This window comes from Phycodurus eques, chromosome 17 (genome assembly GCF_024500275.1).
Source record: "Phycodurus eques isolate BA_2022a chromosome 17, UOR_Pequ_1.1, whole genome shotgun sequence".
Lineage (NCBI taxonomy): Eukaryota > Metazoa > Chordata > Actinopteri > Syngnathiformes > Syngnathidae > Phycodurus > Phycodurus eques.
The window spans coordinates 19,218,405-19,239,633 of record NC_084541.1 but is presented as its reverse complement, the minus strand read 5'-3'; the positions used below and the strand labels follow the sequence as shown (position 1 = coordinate 19,239,633).

General features: G+C 39.8%; 2 protein-coding genes across 2 annotated transcripts; one reads left to right on the top strand and one right to left on the bottom strand.

Annotated features, from left to right (window-relative positions):
- The first annotated feature begins 8,728 nt into the window (after positions 1-8,728).
- Positions 8,729-11,834, top strand: LOC133416336 (claudin-7-B-like). Its single transcript, XM_061703183.1, has 4 exons — positions 8,729-9,125; positions 10,363-10,527; positions 10,631-10,715; positions 10,853-11,834. The coding sequence occupies exons 1-4, from the start codon at positions 8,903-8,905 to the stop codon at positions 11,004-11,006; spliced, it is 627 nt and encodes a 208-aa protein (XP_061559167.1). The 5' UTR covers positions 8,729-8,902; the 3' UTR covers positions 11,007-11,834.
- Positions 11,835-14,858: 3,024 nt separating this feature from the next.
- On the bottom strand, positions 14,859-20,569 carry npm1a (nucleophosmin 1a). Its single transcript, XM_061702303.1, has 11 exons — positions 20,420-20,569; positions 19,287-19,366; positions 19,071-19,190; positions 17,969-18,062; positions 17,746-17,885; positions 17,301-17,353; positions 17,124-17,163; positions 16,978-17,046; positions 15,825-15,935; positions 15,646-15,720; positions 14,859-15,552 (listed from the first exon to the last, which is right to left on the bottom strand). Exons 1-11 carry the CDS (start codon positions 20,457-20,459, stop codon positions 15,502-15,504), a joined length of 873 nt encoding a protein of 290 aa, XP_061558287.1. The 5' UTR covers positions 20,460-20,569; the 3' UTR covers positions 14,859-15,501.
- Between the last annotated feature and the right edge of the window lie 660 nt (positions 20,570-21,229).

Below are 21,229 nucleotides of genomic sequence, written 5' to 3'. Positions count from 1 at the left end.
AGTTTATGGATCAAATTAGTTGGAGCACTCTACATATTTCAGTGCAGTTCTCTGAGAAATTGTCTCCCCAAATGTGTTGTCTTTGTCATATTTTCACATACAAAAGGGAAAAGCCAATGATTCCTGCTCGGTTCCTCTATAGCAATAATATATTTTTCAAAGTGAGAGTAGGCACATAAAATGGTAATTTTTTTAAATCATTTTATCAGACATGCGTATCCCTATCGTCTTTATGAAGCACTGGGAAAAGCCCTTAACGCTCATAATGCTGACGAATGCCCCCCGCAAGTTGTCAAGACAGCAAAACAACATGTAGACAGACGGGAATAGAGAATGTTTACAGAAAAAAATAAAAGAGTGCTATTGAATGTGAATTAAAGAATGTAAAAAAGGAAAAAAGGAAAACAGTAAATTGCAAGTATGTGGAACCTTTCGAGAAACCTTTGAACGGGTTATGAGGATTGCCGTTTGCAAAAAAGAATGTTTGTAAAGTGTGTGCATGTGCGCCGTTGATTAAAAGTTGGGTAAGACAAGACAGAGCAGAGGAGAAAAACAAAGGGCATGGGAAACAATGATCGATAGATTCAATAAAACACAAACAAGAGACTTGTGATGGTTGCAAAAATGACTTGAAGGTCTGGCAGAGACAGCAAAATCCATTTGTTCATGAAGAAGTCAGAGGCCAAGTGTGTGGAAAATAGACGTTTTCTTGTTTCTGCAGAGCAATTAAAAACATGCTCCTGACTACATGTTTCCTCTGATTATAAACAACATGAGGAGACAGACTGTCTTTTAGGATCCACATGTATAAATTGAGGAGAGATTCTTCAACCACCCCCGCAACTAGGACCCCTTGTAGAGTAATTGACTATGCAAGCCCTGGATATTGCTTGAAACATTAAAACATTAACCTACCATCCCAAAGGATGACAACCCACAAGCCATTGGTGAGGCTTCCAGATGATAAAGAATATTAAAGTGCTGTTAAAGTAGCTGTGAGGAACTATTGGGTTGTTGGACTTTTAAACCGATGTGGTAAATACAAATTATAACTGCATTTTCCAATAACAGAGAGACACTAAAAAAAAATATATATATAATAATAATCATTCCGTCTTGAAATAAGCATCGCAACACAACAATAGGGGAATTTGGGCTTGGTCCACGAATATACAGCAGAACACGTAAATAGGAAATCTCGGGCTGTCGTGGCAGTGACAAAGATGCTGTTACAGCCCAAAAATTCAGAAGCTATTATATGTTCAGGTAAGACTACTACAAATTGTTGCTTGAACTAATCACAATGTTTAATAATTGCAGCAGAGATTTAACCCATTACAATGTAAACAAAAAAAAAAGCAACTAATTTGGGCCCGTATGTTTCTCCTTAACTTGATGATATTTTTGATTTATACTGCAATGAGCGACTCAGAGAGAAATGCATCTTGGGACTTCTCTGACTGACTATTCAGATGCTGTAAACTGATTGTTTTTTTTTTTGGGGGGGGGGGGGGGTTGTTTTTTTTCTCCCCAAAACAGTATGTAATCCACTGCAAGTGCAACTGCAAACAACAACAGTTGTTTTTTGTTTGTTTTGCTCATTGCATTAATTGCCAACACTGCAGTATCCACATGTTCTGTCTGTTTACAAAAATATACATATTGAAACGTCAACATACAAGTAGCGACATTATGGGAACGAACATCTGTGTACAACTAGCTCCCTCTAATGGAAATAATTGTTTGCTTTAACTGCCACGACTTCAGTTTCTGTTGAATTAATCCAATGACATTATGATGTGCTTTACTCAGCTTTGATCAAATGTGATGGGTATTGATTGCATTTCGGTGTATTATGTATTATATATTTGCAATACAGTAATCCAAATGAATCGCTGTGTTACACCCCCTCTGAATAATGTGTCAATGTCAACATAAAGGTTATTTCCGGTTTTCTAGTCAGCATGTTGAAGAGTAAGTTATGTGCATACATTAAATGCAAAAATCAAAATTTTACAACCAATGGCTGAGCTATAAAGTTAATTAATCCTCCAGTTGAGAAAATGACAATTGTGAAAGATGTTGATTTATTTCAATTGAAGGTTCCCATTAAGAAATGTTGCTCCATTTTGTCTTCCTAGTTTATGTAAATGTTAAGGATGAGTCATTAATCCTCCTCACTCCAGTGGGAAAGGAGAATATGAGCGTGGATTATGACCGATGAAAGTCAAAACTACCCAGAATTTACACGGGCTTCATATCTTGAAATTAACCATCTTTATAAAGAATACTGCTTAGCAGCCCTTGAGCTTGCAGTTTTGTTGATTTTTCTTTGAAAGGACTGTTTCTTACACAACAAAAGGTGAGATTCTAAGTGGTCTTGATAAACTATTTGGCAGTGTGTTTTCATATAAAAATTTGACTGTATGTTAGAGTTCTATCATATTAAATGTATGCTATGTCGATGATACATTTAGTATAGTGTACAGTGTGAGTAGTGTACTATGTCAAGTCCTTCTGTTTATAACTCTTAATATGTGTTGTCTGTTTTGTTTTTTATTTGTTATGTTTAATTTCCAATGCAAAGTCCTCAACGAAGGCAGAGGAGTTCTTCCTCTTCAAATATGATCTCTTTTTGGACTTTTGTTTTTTTAACCTTCGCTTTGCACTGATGCATCTTTACAAATGTGGTCGCCTCCCTTGTGTGACCTTCATCGCCGCTGAATAATACTGTGTGACCAAGTTTTATGTTTGTGAAAGATGTACTCAAGTGAAAAGAGAGAGAAGAGGGGGAAAAAAATGACCAAAGCTCACATGTGTCCTCTCAAAACCAACAATGACCTTTGTGGGCTCACAGTTCTGGTCACGCACGTCTTCCAAAAAGTTTCCGTAAACTACTTTCTTCTCTCTCTCTCTCTCTCTCTCTCTCTCTCTCTCTCTTTCTCTCACACATACAAGCCCATCCTCTTGTCTTCCAAAAGACTGACATTTTCAGAAAAAAGAAGCAAGCTGATTTAAAGCCATAAAGGAACATGGGCATTGGCGTTGATTGGCCAAAGAGAGCAGGTCCAGATCTGAAGGCACCTACGGATTTCAACACATGGTGGACTCCAAAAAGCGCCAAATGAAGCAACAAAAACTGGTTCCTTTTTTTTTTTTTTAAACAACTCCACAGAAATTAAAACCAGCAATATGCAATGGGGACTTTTGACCAGTTTGGAATCAAGGATGTGGAAATTCAACAGGGGATTGAACTGAAATGGATTTGCTATGGCAATCTTTAGTCTGCAATAATAATTACTGTCTGGAAAGACAAATGATTATTTTTCTTTTTTCCTGCAAAGTATGTCTCTGTGGTTTGACTCATAGGTGATGATCCCTCTCACAAGCCCTCGATTTACCCTCTCGAATAACCTGATGTTCCCGTCAAACCTGTGTATATTTCTATAACAACTCTTACCTGGATTGAAAGGAGATGTGCGATTCTGGAATATTATTCAATAAAACAGCATATATTTGTATGGTTGTAAGCAGTGGTTGTTTGGGTTTTGTCATCTCCCCACCCCCTCTCCCCCCTGCAAATACACATGCGCACACAAACACTATATGAAGGGAAGACAATGGAAGAAATGTTTTTTTTTAATTTAAAACTTGGGCGCAAAAGCTGGATTCTTACCATAGGCACATACTTTATCGTAGTGAAAAATCTCCAAAGTCTAAAACTAAAAGAGAATGGCACAGTACATTTAGCATATATATGTATATATTGTGTTTACACTTGAAAAGAACAATAGAGTGCAGTACCATATTAATTTGCCCCCCAAAAGGTGCGATTCGCCTTAACACTTAGCACTCAATTCAAACATTGGGTTTATGTAGCGGCACGGTGTGCGACTGGTTAGAGCGTCTGCCTCACAATTCTGAGGACCGGGGTTCAATCCCCGGCCCCGCCTGTGTGGAGTTTGCATGTTCTCCCCGTGCCTGCGTGGCTTTTCGCCGGGCACTCCGGTTTCCTCCCACATCCCAAAAACATGCGTGCTAGGTTAATTGACAACTCTAAATTGCCCGTAGGTGTGAATGTGAGTGCGGATGGTTGTTTGTTTGTATGTGCCCTGCGATTGGCTGGCAACCAGTTCAGGGTGTACCCCGCCTCCTGCCCGATGATAGCTCGGATAGGCTCCAGCATGCCCGCGACCCGCGTGAGGATAAGTCGCTCAGAAAATGGATGGATGGGTTTATGTATCAGCCATCTTGTTTTCTCAATAACTGCAATGTGTGTCAACGCCCACAAGGTGGCAGAATAACTGCCCAACTAATATGGAGCACATCTGTAATATTGTTTCAAACTTGTTGAGCAGAATGTCATAAAGTATAGAATGTGAAGATCCTATATGCAATGTCACCGCACACCGGAGTGTAATTTACACATGTAGAAAAACAACTACAATACACCATATCATATTTTGAGCCCTAGTCAAACCCAGATGTATTGCATTTTAACTTAATTTATGTTAAATCATAGCGCAACATGGGTGGCATATTGGTGCGGTCGATCAGTGTCGCCTTAGAGCAAGAAGGTGACACCGTAGCGGCGAGTAATATGTCTCTCTCGGTGACAGCCTTGTGATCGACTGGTGATCTCTCCTGGGTGACCCCGCCTGCACCCCTTGCGACCATGCACAGGGTAACTGCTATAAATAATGGCTGGATGCCTATAAGCACATTACATTTCATATCCTGTAGTGCATTCCAAAAACTCTAATAGGCAACTAGGACCTATAACATGAATCTAATTAAAGGAAATGCAACAAAATGTGACAACAATGGTTGTCTGTTTGCCAATAAATATGCGGCAATAGCCTGTGAAAGTCTGACGAAATTGGAATAATTTTGCCCTGTGCAATGCAAAAAAAAAGGGAAAAGATGCAAACTTCTGGAGAGTTCCTCACAGAACTCAAACAAAAGCTAAAATGCACTACTCACAAAAAGTTTGGGATATTCGGCTTTTGCGTGAAAGTTCAAAATGAACCGAAAATGCATTATAACCTTTACGGGTGAACTTCATTTGACCTCAAAAACTTCTGATTGCACATGTCCAACATTTCTGTACCTTTTGCAAAACTTGCTGTTCTCTAGCAAGGAGCTGAACGGCAAAATTCACAACTGGCGTTTTTATCCATTGAGAACAGCGTATTGTGCACAAGTTGTTGGACAAGTGCATTCAAAAGTTTAGATAAGGTCAAATTAAGTTCACCTGTACAGGTTATAGTGCATCCTTGGTGCATCCGGAAATTTCATTTTGTTTTAGCTGCAAAGAGGGGGCCAACAACTTATCTTTTTCTTTCTTTCTTTTCTTCTATTTTTACTTCCTTTAGGTGCAGTGATCACATGACCCACTATGTTTGTCTTTCTATGTAAAATGCCGTATAAATGATTGACTTGTTGTTACCAAGGGGAAAAAAAAGGGGGGGGGGGACTTTCCAAGTATGACATTATGCAGAAGATATTGACAAATATCAGGTGCTGTGTCAAATGGACACCCTGATTTCTTAGGAGTTATTAGTATTATTTGTAATAAATTATCAAATGCAAATTACCTGCTAGTATAAATTTTCATTGCTGGCACTTTGTGCATCAATTATTAAAATGCAGTAAATTAATAATAATAAGCACTTTTCTAGACACTTTACAATTGCATACATTGTTCATTCGCACCACAGACACACCTCGTGGTGGTAAGCTATGTGTGTGGCCTGTAGGGGGCAGACTGACAGAAGCGTGGCTGCCATTCTGCGCTTACAGCCCCTCTGACCACCACCAAACATCCAACCGCAATTTGGGTTGAGCGTCTTGTCCCGGGACACAGCGACGACATGCACTCGGGCAGAATACAAACCGGCGACCTTCTGGTTTCAGGGTAAACGCTTATCCCCTACGCCATGCCGCCCACAGTACAATACTAATTATTTTACATAAGACCTCAACATCCATCCATTTTCTATCCCGCCTGACCTCATTGGGGCCAAAGGTGAACTGGAAATTATATATCGACAAACCATTAACACTCACATTAATAGCAATAGACAAGTTCGGGGAGAAGATGAAAACTCCACATGGGAGCTCCTGAGCCAAGATTTGAACCTTACTGGGGGGCACAAAAGCCAAGTTGCCAACTAATACTTTACCATGCCGCCCAACTTCAAAATCATCTTCCTTATTTTCCGATAGTATTCCATGTGTCATACACTGTAGCTTCAGTTGTATATTAAATAAAACACATTTAGCATATATCGTACAGCGTGAAATTGTTGAAAAGGGGCAAACATGAAATAAAATATCTGATGTCAAAAATATTCATCAGTATGATCAACTGAGAAGTCAACTGTCTTTGTAAAGAGCCCGGATTAACCCAGAATATATCAGATGGATGAATAGATGCAATTACAACTCGTTCACAGCCCAGAAGTCAATTAAACATCACAATGTCAGAATGATTACCGTATGGATCGCTCATGTAGCACAGATTAGGGTAATTAACTTACAAGTCGCAGTCGTGATCAAGATGAGCAGAATCCGATCCGGTGGATTCCTGTGCACGTGCTCCAGACCGACACAGCACGTCCCCTTTTCGGATGTGACCTAAGTCAGAATTGAAAAAAAAAAAAAGAAATAAAATGACTTTCTCTTTATGACTCGGATCCCTCAAACCAGAGCGACTCAAATCACACAAAAGATTTGCGTTGGTTCAAATTGTTGTGCTTTTTTAATTCTCAGTCGAAGCACACGAAGCAAAAGAGTCTGAGCTCAGACTCAAACGGGCCTTTCATGTGCTGTAAATGATTAACGCGAAACGTAAGGATTAGAGCAATTTGGCCGAATACGGCACTCACATTCACAAATTAACTTCAGAGTGTGCCTGTGACTATCAACAAATGTGTGAAAAATTCTAAATTTGGAGCTATGAGACCATTTACTTACTGAGTTTGATTAAGAGGTGGGCAGCACGGTACACTAGCGTCACAGTCGAGAGGGATTGGGAACCGGGACTGACTGGCAACTAGTGCAGGATGTACCGTGCCTGCAGCTCACCCGAGACCCTCACGAGGACACGCGGAATAGAAAATGGATGGATGGATTAGTTATGTTCTCCTATTGGCACTATACTGATATTACATATTATTCTAAATTAACTTCAGCCGATGCAACGGAATTTCCAGACCAAACTCCTCTCAGAAACAAATGCTATGATATGAAAAAGGGATGGAAAGGCCATGGAAAGGTAGTGTAGTTTGGTGTGCTTTCCGCATTCTGATCATCTACTCGCTCACTACGAAGAACATTAAGATTCAGATTGTGCAGAAATTTAACTTGGTCACTGGGCTGATGTTTTCTTTTTTGTTTTTTTTACATATTGAGAATGTATAAGTTCAACACTTGGCAGGACACTAAATCGTACTTCGGGGCCCTTGGTTGGCTCGTCACATGACCTCGCTACAAAGACTTATTAGGGTGATGAGTCATCAACTCCTGTCATATTTGTCAGATGACAATGTTCAATATTAATCACCAAACGTTTGCCCAGAAAATAAATTTAGCACTAAGCTGATTCATGTCATCATTTTAGGTTTCGAGGAAACGTTTTTGCTAGGCAATTCTTTGATATTTTAATTATATGTCAAAGAGGTTGAATCGCCTCATGAGAAATTAAAGTTCCTGCACATATGAATGAGTCTTGCGAGAGTTGTGACCAATCAGGAAGCAGCAGGACCCAGAATAAACGCTGCCTCGAAAGTAATAAACAGTCAGATTGTTCAACTTTGTAACAGTTTCAGTTGTTTCTCTTCAAGTGAGTAATTCTTTTTGGGTAACACGGTTGTGACAGGTGAAAAACTAAATTACCACCCGCCTCTGCAGTATGACTCATAGAGCCTGTGGGCAAAGTCTAGCTAGTATCAATGTGTACACCACTTGCCAACACGCCGATGCAGTTCTGACTGTTCCGGATTTAACTTGATATAAACACGGCTTCAATAACACAAGTGATTTTTGCCAGGTAAAATAGGGAAATGACCGCAATGTGGTCTTAATATGAAGATGTAAAATTACACTCATGATTAATTAAAGCCAAAACTAGCTAATATATATATATTGTTTTTCATTATGTGGTTTGGGGGGGGACACTACAATCAGGTAGTAATGCTAATAGGATTCATAAAATAATAATTACATTATCTAACTGTTTGAAATAAAACAATCATTTTTATAATCCAGTAATCCAAAGAATATTAATTTTAATGAATCCGTAAAACTTGCGTGTGACAGATTTTACGTCTCGTGGGATTTCAGTAAAAAAAAAACTTCGGTGTGTACATTAATACCTGACGACACGTGAACATTCACGTGACATATTGATGAGCGGATGACAAAAAAAATGACTATTATATGAAAAATCGTAAAGAAATCCCCCAAATGTACAACAGTATATGTTTCTATATCTCGTCTGTTGTCTAAATTGTCGCGGGCGCACATTTCCGGAAATTGTTACGTCATGAAACTTGGGGCGTTCCTTCGAGCGACGCACGCGTCGAAACTGCGTGCGCGTGCACCCCCACCTGCAACGGAAACCGCCTCAAAAGCTCGCTCCCGCTGTTCCCGCCCCAGTCAAGGTGCGGCAGAGCAACAGGTGCGCAAGGTGACATCGTTGGCCATAGAAACAGACACTTAAAATCATTTTCTTTTTGTTTCTATACTTACGACCAACAACTGGATTGGTTTTAACATAAAACAGTAAGTTATTATTATTTTTTTTAAACTTTCGATTTAGATCAGTAGGGATATTTTGAGCTGGTGGACGTCGCCTACCTGTTTTTGAAATCGTATCGTCGAAGAGGAAGAAAGGAAAATGGCCAACTCCGGTTTGCAGATGTTGGGATTCGTCCTGGCGCTTCTTGGGCTAATTGGCTTAATAGTGGGCACAATTTTACCCCAGTGGAAAATGTCTGCTTACGTCGGAGACAACATCATCACAGCGGTGTCCATGTACGAAGGCCTTTGGATGTCCTGTGCCTTCCAGAGCACGGGCCAGATCCAGTGCAAGGTCTACGACTCCATCCTCCAACTCAACAGTAAGTCATACGACTCGTTAGTATGCTGATATTTATATGTGGACTTGAACTTTGGGAAAAAAAAAAAAAAAAAAAAAGTTAAATTAAATCTCAAAATGACTATTTATTATTTTTTTTTTTTTAAGTGTAACAGGTGTACTAAGATAGCTAATATGACTTCCATGTGAGTAAGATGAACAAATGTAAGCAAATGAAGCACACCTGCAATGGGGAAGCTACCAACCGTTATACCTGCCCCACGCATTTACAACTTCAGCTGCACTCGGGAGTCCTGTCGCTCGACCTAACCGGTTTAGTCACTTATTGACACTTCGCACCGATGGAAAATAAGGTAGTTTAAAAAAGGGGGGAAAAAAACAAGCTGTCCTTCTAAGGCAATTTTACTCTGTGTGTTAGCACCAGAAGAGCTTCCGCTTGTTCTTTACAACCAACCCCCACCAACACACATTGGTGTGCAGGATTTTATGACACAGGAAAGGAGGTCTGAATGTTAAACACTTCAGCAGCATCGTGAAGTTTCTATCACCTTCTTACCTCATAACCTCCCACGCCCCGAAAACTACAATCATGCGTTTGTAAAAAAAAAATAATAATAAATTAAAAAAAATAAAAATAATGCTTTAATAAATGGTTGAAAAAGGATTGTTGGCCTTACTTTTCATGTTCAAGGAAGTGGTTCAATGCAATGTGGAACAAGCTGCATTAAGGTTTACGCTGTCTTTTATGGTTCTTATCTGTCAGAGGGTGTGTGGAAAAACGGTGGCGAAATGGGTCACTTGTATTAGTGCTCATCCGGGTACAGCACAGTACCTGTTCAACTTATTTTGCCACTCTTTACAAATGCCCACCTTTTGATAAACAACGGTTGAGTAAAGTTCAGTTCAGAAATTGAGTCAATAATGCAAAATTCAGGAACGCTTCAATGCCGACTGAATGCACAGAGGGCGTCTTTGTTTGTGGATCGAGGTTGCGAGCTTTAAAATGTTAACCTGTAGCCAGCCTGTGAAATTAGGAGTGTCGTCCATGATGAAACCTGAAACCTGGTCAGACCTGTTTGAGTTGCGCGTACTGTCGCACTCACACACCGGAGACCTCCCTCCCCCCCCAAAAAAAACTAAGCCGCAAATTTGGAAAGGTCATCGCAGGCCCTTTGCTGAATGACCTTTTTTTTGCCACAGGAATTATGTATTCATGTCTAGTGTTTAACTACTTGACTGATGGTGTCCTTTTCGCTCAGGTGCCCTCCAGGCAACACGCGCCCTCATGATTGTGAGCATTATCGTAACGGTGGCCGGCTTGGGCGCGGCCTGTATGGGGATGAAGTGCACCAACTGTGGCGGAGATGACAAAACGCGCAAGTCTCGCATTGCCATGACAGGTGGCATTATCCTACTGATTGGCGGTAAGGGGACAGACACACACGCGCGTGCGCACACACACACACACACACACACACAAACTGATGCGTATGACACTTTTTAACAACATTCTTTGCTTACCTATAGCTTTGTGCTCAATTGTTGCCTGCTCTTGGTACGCTCATGACATCATCCAAGCCTTCTACAACCCTTTCACCCCAGTCAACACCAAGTGAGTATCTGACAATTCAGAATTATTATTTTTTGCCCTCATCTCATCCATTGATGTGGTACTTCCCACATTATGCAAGTGTGGAGTCACATGCTCAGTTTCCACTGTCTGACTCACTGTATTGTTTATTTTCCAAGGTATGAGTTTGGGTCGGCCATCTTCATTGCCTGGGCTGGAGCCTTCCTGGTTGTAATCGGGGGAGGCATGCTGGCAGCTTCGTGCCCAAGAGGCAAAGCTACACCAAAGTATCCCATCTCCAGACCTCCTAGTACCACCAAGGAATATGTTTGAGCAGGAAAGTTGAAGGCTTTAAGAACCCTTTACATGCAGCAAGCATAATTCACCCAGAAGTCAAAAAGATGATCCATACCCATGTTTTTAATTTATTCAGGGCAATGTTTAGATGTTACTGTAACATTTTAACAACCACATTAAAGCTGTTAACTACCCAACAGACTACATTTGACAATGTACCGTCTGGAACTATTCTGTCAAATCTTAGACATGTATATTCTTAACACTCCAGCACTAAAATTTTACATGAAAGTAAAAAACCCTGTTATGATCCCATTGGCCATGCTTAAAAATAGACACCATGTTACACTTTGTTCTTTGACCAATGCTTTAGGATGTATAATGTTAGTGAAAGGAATATGAAAGTGCTGGATTTAGAACAGAGGGTGCAAGCAATATTTAAAACCGCTCACAACTTTCAGGCTAAATGCTTGCAAAAGTCAATCATCTGTCAAGACCACAAATGTTTTTTGTTTGTGCCTTTTTATTTATACGAACAAGACAAATGATTCAAGTACCACAGTTGACTGCTTTAATCAAGTGCCAGAGTGAAATGATTAATGTACAATATTGATTTCTTTCAGCAAGATTGCCAGTTATTTCTCTCCGTCATAACGACACAGAGCTGTTTGGTGAGATAATTCCTGTGTATGTTAAAGATTATACGTGTATTCCCGTTTTTTTTAGTCATGGATGTTGCACTCCCTTTTTTAAAAAACTTTTTTTTTTATTTGCGATAAGTTTGTTGTACATAAAGTGGAAATAACAAATGTAATTATCACTTAACTGTTTTTTGACATTTAATAAAAATCCAAAACATGAAAACTTCCCGAAAACACGATTCATTCTTTTACAACCAGTACAAGAGTGTTACATATGTAAAATTATATTGACTAGGGATGTGTAAGTATATGTTTTGCAACAACATTTTGTCAAACTACTAGAAAAAATAAATATGCTCGGGAATGTAATTACCATTCGAGGGGTCAACCCAACTAAATAAACATGCACAACCAGATTTGTGGTGTGAAACAGCAACAGTATGAGTGTGGAATTAAAGCAATGTACAAAAAATAACCACTATATAAAAATGTTGCATCTAGGATATGGGGGTAAGGAAGTATGTATACAGTCCTCCAAAAGTATTGGAATGGCAAGGTCAATTACTTTGTTTTTGTCGTATACTGAAGATATTTGGGTTTAAGATCAAAAGATAGACAAAAGTTAAGAATTCCAGCATTTATTTCATGGTATTGCCTTTTAGATTGACTGCTTAAACCTTAGTGCCTGTTTTTTGGCTTTGGGTTTCACCTGTGAGAACTGCATTTGCTGTTAAGCAACCATGAAGATCAGAGAGCTGTCTCTGGCAGAAAAGCAAACCATTTTGAAGTTGAAAGAAGAGGGAAAATCATTAGGCATAGACAATTCAACAATTTGGAATGTCCTGAAAAAGAGAGAAACTACTGGTGTACTGAGCAACAGACATCAAACAGGTCGGCCAAGGGTATCAACAGCAGTTCATGACAGAAACATTGTGAGTTGTGAAGAAACACCCAAAGACAACAGTCAGTGACCACCACCAACCTTCACAGGGCAGGGGTAAAGGTATCACAATCCACTGTTTGAAGAAGACTTCAAGAGAAGAAATATACAGGCCGTACCACAAGATGCAAACCACTCATCAACAAAAAAAATTAGGAAGGCCAGGTTGGATTTTGCGAAGTACAGAGATGAGCCACAAAAGTTTTGGAACAAAGTTTTCTGGACTTATGAGACCAAGATTAATCTCTACCAAAAGTGACGGGAAGGCCAAAGTATGGAGAAAGAAAGGATCTGCTTATGATCCAAAAACACACAAGCTCGTATGTGAATCATGGTGGAGGTCATGGCTTGGGCTCACATGGCTGCTTCTGGAACGGGCTCACTAGTCTTTATTCATGATGAAACTCATGATGGTAGCAGCAGAATTAATTCTGAAGTCTACAAAACCATTTACAGAAAACTAATTGGGAGAATCTTCATCATGCAACAAGACAATGACCTAAAACACACTGCCAACACAACAAAGGACTTGGTCGGGGGGAAAAAGTGGAAGGTCTTAGAGTGGCCAAGTCAATCACCGGACCTTAACCCAATAGAGCATGCATTTTACCTCCTGAAGAGTTGACTGAAGGGAGAAACCCCCAGATCACAAACAAGAACTGAAAAAGGCTGCAGTAAAGGCCTGGAAAAGCATTTCAAATGAAAAATGCAGAGTCTGGTGAAGTCAATGGGTCGCAGACTTGATGCAGCTATTGCAAGTAATTTAATAACATCTGTTCCAATACTCTTGCTCACTTGATAACTGGAGTGGCTTCAAACAAAACGTGTTCTGTCCTGAGTTGTTTAACACATCTAGATGTAAAAACCATGAAATAAAAGCTGGAATCCTGAACTTTTGCCTCATATTAATCTTTTGATCTGAAACCCAAATGTCTTCAGTATAAAACAAAAACAAAAACAAAGGAATTGACCTTGCCGTTCCAATACTTTTGGAGAGGACTATGTGTAATTGTGCATATGTATAAGTGTTTATATGTGTACGTATTTTGTGGGTATTTTAGACAGCATTTATTTTAGGTAGTGAGAAGAGGTAGAAGCTACAGTGTAAATAAGTTACTTTTGCATCACATCGTGGTTCAGCGTGTGTGTGTGTCCAATTTTGAGACAGTCTCCTCATTGCATCACATGAACAACAAAAAGACAGTAGCTTTGGTTTTACTGCCACCTCGTGGTACAATAAATTGGCTATAAATGCAGATTGGCGTTTTACTGAGGATGAACTGGACCTTTTTCATGCTTTCGTTAAAATAAAGCAGCAGAAACGGTTTTAGTCTAAAATGGGTGTAGAAAGGAACATTTTGATCCAAGTCCTCTTGAATGATCCCATGCTGTGTTTGCACTGTCCAATCATTGCCTTCAATTTGTCATTGCGTCTCCTGGGATTATGTGAAATGACTCAACGATTCATTTTTCCCCCCCCTCTCCTCTGCCCTGATTCTGGCTATTTTGTATTATCAGTTATTCTCTCTTGCTCCCCTCAGGCCAGACCGTGAAAGTAATAAATGACAGGATTTCAATGTGATCACCCCAATTAACCCCAATGCGCGTCTAAGCTTTTCACCCATCTTCTGTAAAATGTGTGTAAAACACATTTTACAGCCACATGGGGCTTGGTTTAAATTAAAACAAATATTTCATGTATATATTCAGTATTACGATTTTTACCGCTATTCAAATATACTATACAAATATTGGCTCAGGGACATTGTATCACATTGTAATTCCATTAAATGTGGGTCACATCCCAGCATGCAGTAAGTGACATGAATAATTTATGACTTAAAAAAAATATTAATTCTCACCTGATGAAATAATGCGCAGCTGAAAGTCAGTTGCAAAATAAGAGGAAGTGAGTTTGTTGACAATGTGAGCCATAACAGTTCCCTAATCATACTTTTGGTAACCTTTCATGAGACGAGAAAAACATCTCGGTATTATGCAGTAGAGCTCAATGACACAGCAAACTAAAACACCACATTGACAGTCACTCAAATCTCAGCGCGTGTATTCCTCTGGGATTCACAGGATTATTCCTCACTGCCAACAGATGTTTGCAGAACAGTTTGAAGATTGTCATCAATTGAACAATTATAACAGTACTTCGTATCAACATGGGGCAAAAAAGGTTATCACATTCTACAATGCTGACTTTTTTTTTGTCGAGAGTTTATGAAACGGCAATTTACATCTACAAACATTTGTAATCTCACTAAAATCACCACAGTTGATGTTAGAAACTCACAGAGGTTAGCCAAAGATCTTTATTGGGAACTTGGAATTATCTTGAACAGGCTTCAACAAGTCTTACTTATTCATGTGTTACATTAGCTTTCAAACCTGGGAATATTATGATGGAAAAGCCGTCAAATTACTGTAATGCGTCGTTTGATGCATCCAGTGATCGTGACACAGGTACAGGGCATTATCCTTTTCTAAAACGCGTTCTCCCTTGAAAGTGAACAAAACCGTGTTGCTGATGAGGGGCCAGTAAGAAAGCGGGGAGAGAGAAAAAAAAAAAAAAAAAAAAAAGACAAAGTAACAACAAAAACTCAATCTCACATTAGCCTTTGCGCTCAAAATGACTTTAGCTGATACATTGGTTACACTTCATGTTATTGTTCTTCCACAACTCCACGATATCACAGCTTTCGGTGTCAATCTACAGGTTCCTATATTTACATATATGCACATTTGCAAACCAGTCCCTAAGTTGTATTCAACACTTCTAGTATAAATGAGCCATTGGTGGGTGCAACAATATGTAACCTCTTAATAGTCATCGGAGATTAGACGAGTGTGAGAGTGAGGCACAGAAGTAATTTTGAATATCAAGTAAAAAAAAAAATTAAAAAATTAAAAAAGGAAAAGAAAAAAATTAAAACAATTACATTTATTTTGTGTCCACCACAGTCTGTCTCCACTTCCACAGCTCAGCAATAACCTGAGAGTGGGACAGAAAAAAAACAAATTAATCACTGACTTGTACACTGTATTAACAACGAATAAAAACATGCACTAAATATGAATACACTACCTTGGCATCAGTGACTCGATAAGAATTCTTCACAAAGTTCTCAAATTTGGCCTGGACTTTGGGCAGCGTTACTCCCTAAAACAAAGATTGAAAAATAACTTGCGCTACCCAAACATTTACTGGCAGAAATGTAGAAGATTGCCACCATATGTAACAAACAGGAGTGCGACACCACCAACCTTCTTCACCGCTTCAGTCATCTTTGTTTGCATTTCCGGGAGAGTTAAAGTTTCCTTGGGGGTTGTTGGGGTTTTAGGTGATTTTTCCGCTTTCTGTTTGGGGGTCTTCACCTGTACAGAGCAGTCCAAGTGGTAAGAAATTTTGCTGAGTTGTAAACTTGTGGGATCCTGTTGATTTTCAAAGGATTCGACCGACTATGTGGACGACCGCAAAGCTGAGTCAACAGCCTGCATTTATCTGGGTGTGTTTGATTTTTGGAAATCCGAGTGAGGTTAAGCGGTACAGAAAACAGATGGATGGATGGACGGAACAAAGCCTCCGTTATAATGCGTCACGTGCAAGTACATAAATGCACAGCCACATGAACGTACTGCATTATAATCACATGCTAAAATGCGAGCTAGCTGCTGAAGTGAAGTTGCACAACAAAAAGCCTGTTTATGCCTTTTTAAAAAGAATGCCAAATGTTATTGACAAGAAATGCCAAGTTTAAAATGAAATATCTATATTTGTGTTTGAAATGGCCCCACTGGAAATCTTTGGTAAATAAGAAAAATAGTTTGCTGCTATGCACATTGCACAAGGTGAATTAAAAGAAAAAATATTGACTATCAAAAAATGAAACCAACTGCTAACTCATGAAATGTCTCATTTTCTCATGTACTCATAATTGCTTTATAAAACAAGAAAAATTATATTTTATCCAAATACTCAATTATTCGATAGCCTTCTCATTGGGATACTCGATTACTAAAATATTCAATAGCCGCAGCCCTAAGTGCAACACTATTGGATGCATTTCTCATTTGTGACATGTTAGTTTAATGTCACTTCCAAATGAAGAAAAAGTAAGCAGCGACAGTAGGTTGTATACTTTTTCATAGAATAACTGAAAAGGTATTATAGTGGTGTATCGTTGTGATATTAAATGGCCCATATTGAGATAGATTTTCTTTTCCAGATCAAGCAGCACTATTAAAAAATTCAGTACCAATTTGTATTAAAAACACTTCTCAGCCATAAATTTATAATCAAATCTGCCATAACCTAAGCCTGACTTCTCATGCCGTAGGACGACTCGTGGTGGGGGAATGGAGATTCAACTTTTTCTCATCTCGGGGAAAAATCAAAGCCTAAATAAATCCCAGGTACCTGCTTTGTGGGCGGAGTACTAGCTTTTGGGCTTTTTCCGTTCTGAGTGGACTTCTTTGCGGGCTTGGCCTGTTGAAAATGCAGCTGTTAGTGAGATAGCTGAAATAAAAACCGGCTGAGTTAAAGTGGCTTTTCTGAATCCTCACCTTAACAGGAGTTTCTTCCTCCTCCTCATCCTCTTCATCCCTGAAAATAAAACAACATATGTAAAGGCTTGTTTGAATATCCTTCATATTCCTTATTTTTCAATTACCTAGTGAAGTTTTCAACTCCACTCAGAGAGTAAAAGTTAGTAACGCAAAGTAAATGTGGTGAATACGCACTCATCATCCTCGTCGTCCTCTTCTTCCGCATCAACTTCCATCTTCTTTTTTTTCTGTGAAAAGTGATCAATGTGAACGACAGCCAGTTTTGATTGCCCAACAAACGAAACGCAAAGGACAAAGCTACGACCAGCGATGAACACGCTGCAGTTTCCATGGCAATGGCATCCTTGAAGCTAACGACAAATTTTCCGCCCGCATTTAACGGCATTGCGCAAAATGGCGTGCAACTTGGCATAGTCCATACCTGATTCCCCGGGTAGGTGAATTCTTAAGAGGACTTTGTCAAAGTTTAAGCACCGAATTTGCCCAAAACAAGCATGAAGTCAATGCGTCCGATGTTACTTTCAAGTTGCTGGACACAACTGACTGAGTGGAAATAATGCAGCCGGCCGAGTCCATACGATGGAAGTGCGCGGCATCGTCATTAATATTATTAGCAAACCTGAGACTTTAGGACAGGAGAGGCGGCGGGTCTTTTCTTTGACGCTTTGACAGCACCCTCTTGTTGTGCCTCCTCCTCCTCCTCATCATCATCATCATCATCATCGTCGTCATCATCAAACGACTGATCGGATTCCATCACTTCAGTGGAAATTCAGATGTATTAGATGGATAAGACAACAAAACACCAATTCTGTTTTGCAGCAAGACGTAAAAACACTTACTGACAAGGTGCTGCCCACTGATATGGATCGGACCAGAACCAGATGTCAGACGGAAAACTGCGGGTGGCGTGATGGTGAAACCCCCGAGAGACACCTGGAAAAACCGCCACAATCAGCAAAACCACCACAGCAGGCCTTCAAAGTCAGGACATCCTTTTATCCATTTCGGACAGTTGTTCTCGACCTGCGTCTTCCTATTGTTTCGACACGCTTTTATAGAAGTTAATACTGAAAATATTGTTCAAAAGTAACCCTTGCAAACATATCTACATCAAATTTTGAAACCTAACTACACTAAAATAAGAGGCTTGATGAATACCAGCACAGAAGTAATAATGTTTCTGACAATTGCTTGTCAAAATAAAAATCACGATCGAGGAGGTCCTCAGTTTACAACGGAGTTCCGCTGTTGTGGTGCCGATGTAACCCGAGTTTGTAAGTGTCGAAACACACCGTTTTCTCAATATCACAGACCTATGTTAACTCAGTGGTGAAGTTATGATTATAGTAAATACTTGTATGGAAAAGAACTCTGGCAAATGTACAGTTAATGTCTTAACAGCATATAGAAGTATAAACTTGAAGTGTGGCAGGACTTCTAACCAGTCCACCATAGCTGCTATGTCCATTTTCTTGATTTTACCGAGTGAGTACATGGTAATCATTGTCTTGAATATCCTCCATTGCCTAATATTTAGAATTAAAAATACCTTTAAATTTTCAAGTTTTGTTACCTATGATTCCACAGTTTGGGGTGATGGTTTAGGTTTGTGCCATGACATTGTTATCTCGACACTTTATACAGGTATTTTATGGAAAACAGAATTTTGTTAGTGTGATAAACAGTAAATACACGGCGGTAACTGAGCATGCATTCTGGTGCCGCATGACGATGTAGTCTTACGCCACTGCACAAACTAGTTCATTGCGCGCTGTTCGAAACCCCGAAACGTACGTCGGCGCCATCGAAAACCGAAGATTCCCTACAGTTTTTTCACTAAATGACGTGACCCGCTTTTGGGTCCCGACTCACGGCCCACCAGATGATAATCACTGATTTAGGATCGTGCTAAAGTCCGATTAAATTGGGGTGGACACTCACGCTCGGCAGGGTGGCGGGGTTCAGAGAAACCAGGGTCGCCGTCACCTTCTGACCCTCGGAGTCGTGTCCTTCCACCTCCACCAGGTGAAGCTCATCTTTTGTGGTCGGGTCAGCACACGCCTGTACGGAGGAAAATACAGTTGAGAATTTGAAAATATCCTCCTGAATTTCAGAACACCTGAGATTTTAGTTGTAAACGGATGCATGGATGGTTACCATCCGTAGATCAAGCTGATGCTCAAAGCCATCGCCCTTGGGATTGAACGTCACTTCCTTTCCAGATTCAAGCACACAACCTGATGAGGACAAAGTTAAGATGATGAGATGCGGGTTGGGTACAGCAGTGACCCTCAATTGGTGAGGTGAGGACTCAGCATGTCAGCATTGCAAATAAGAATGTCTTCTCAATTGTCATGTTCGATTTGACGACATTCATTGTTATACATGCACTTGTGCTCATCCTCAGTTTCTTAATTAAGTGCTCTGAAAGACACTATAAACACATACGCATGTGTACTTATGTTGAGAAAGATATAATTGCACAGGGTTTTCAAAGCCGATAACATTTTCTTAACTTCTATAAAAGTGGGTCGTAACTTTCGAGACTTTTAAGACCATCGCACAAAATGTCCTTCCACGCTTGTTCTTGACTTTCAATGTGCGTCAGCGTGACTTAATGCGTACTTCTTCGCACGTACGCAAGGGGGCGCCACAGTACCAACGTGGATATCCCCACAATGGTTTGGAACAGAATGGAAAGTGCTGCCCGTATGAAACGTGCACACGGATCATTACGAAATTTGATAAGCAAATTCGTCACAGAGTTCTTTAACGTTGAGAGCAGACGGGTGGGGAAGTGTTGTGCCACGAAAACGCGAAACATCAACGCTTTAAAGGGAAATTCGGGAAAAGAAGCGCCGGCGTGGGCCACATGTGAGAGAAGACGTTGAGGCCACGACCATCGAAAAGAGCCGATTAAAACCCTCTCCGCCATGTGATAATACGCTTCAATTTACTGTAAACGGAACTAAAAAATATATTAACATATATATCTATATATATATATATTTTTTTCCCCCCAAAGAAAACGCGTTTTAATAGCAAACCCGCTCGTGGAAATGTGGGCGACGCCATGTTTTGGCCCTAACACGTGTGCAGCAGCACCGGACCAGTGTGACATACACACAAAAAACCACTCGCCCATTTTCATGAAACATAAGAAAGTAATACATTATTAATTAGCGTGGCAGGCCTGCATACGTAAGCCACTTGTTTCATGTTTTTTCTAATGTCTAACAATAAGATAATACGACATTCTGCGCGTTCGCATCGATGAAACACTCTCTCACCGTAAAGAAACGTCTGTGGAACCACGTCTAAACCGTTCATTGTGTCAAAGAAAGACGAGGGGATGCGGTGACCGTGGAAGCACAAGGAACCGAAAAGAAAGCCGAGACGACCCAACACTGCTCTCCAGTGAGCTAAGTGACGTCACGTAAAACTAGTCTCCACCCCCTCGCCTCTTCTTCTCTTTGAACATCCAGCCAACAAGCTCAATGTCGCCACCTGTCGTGATCACTATGTAGTGCAGACGGCAAGGCAGAGGTGGCCAGAAAGACTTTTGGACCAAGTAAGGAGTTACATGAGTATATATCTGTTTTCAAATAAGGGGAGTAAAAGTAAGAAGTTGTCGCAAACATAAATACTCAAGAAAGTAGAGATACCTGAAATAAAAAAATAAAGAATTAAGTTAAAACAATTATGTGTACTTTGTTACTTCCAACTATGGAGAAACGGCTCCCTAATTATTTCAGAAATATCAGTGATGTACATTGTAATTACAATGCTGAACAAAACACATTCAGCTGTACTAAAAAAATTTCATCTGGTTATTTAACTATTTTTGAATTGTTCTGTCTATCAGTCATCCGAGTGAAAACAACAACAACACATGCTGACTGTTTAGCGCTGTACATTAGATATTGTACAGCATACTATGTGAAATACTTAATGAGATTATTTTCAAAGTATAAGAACTGATTCACAACACGAACAGATGCATTAAATTATAATTGCCATCATAGATTTGCCAATAATTTTCCGACTGACATTTCAGTGTACTGTTTTTTTCATTTTAAGAGTGATGTAAGTAGAAGCCA

Bases quoted from the DNA above. Each gene is read 5' to 3' on its own strand.
- LOC133416336 (XM_061703183.1), top strand. From the start codon at position 8,903: ATGGCCAACTCCGGTTTGCAGATGTTGGGATTCGTCCTGGCGCTTCTT. The intron at 9,126-10,362 runs GTAAGTCATACG...CTTTTCGCTCAG, and splicing joins CTCCATCCTCCAACTCAACA to GTGCCCTCCAGGCAACACGC. The intron at 10,528-10,630 runs GTAAGGGGACAG...GCTTACCTATAG, and splicing joins CATTATCCTACTGATTGGCG to CTTTGTGCTCAATTGTTGCC.
- npm1a (XM_061702303.1), bottom strand. From the start codon at position 20,459: ATGAACGGTTTAGACGTGGTTCCACAGACGTTTCTTTACG. The intron at 19,367-20,419 runs GTGAGAGAGTGT...TGTCCTCATCAG, and splicing joins TCCACAGACGTTTCTTTACG to GTTGTGTGCTTGAATCTGGA. The intron at 15,721-15,824 runs GTTGGTGGTGTC...TCTTTGTTTTAG, and splicing joins TGACTGAAGCGGTGAAGAAG to GGAGTAACGCTGCCCAAAGT.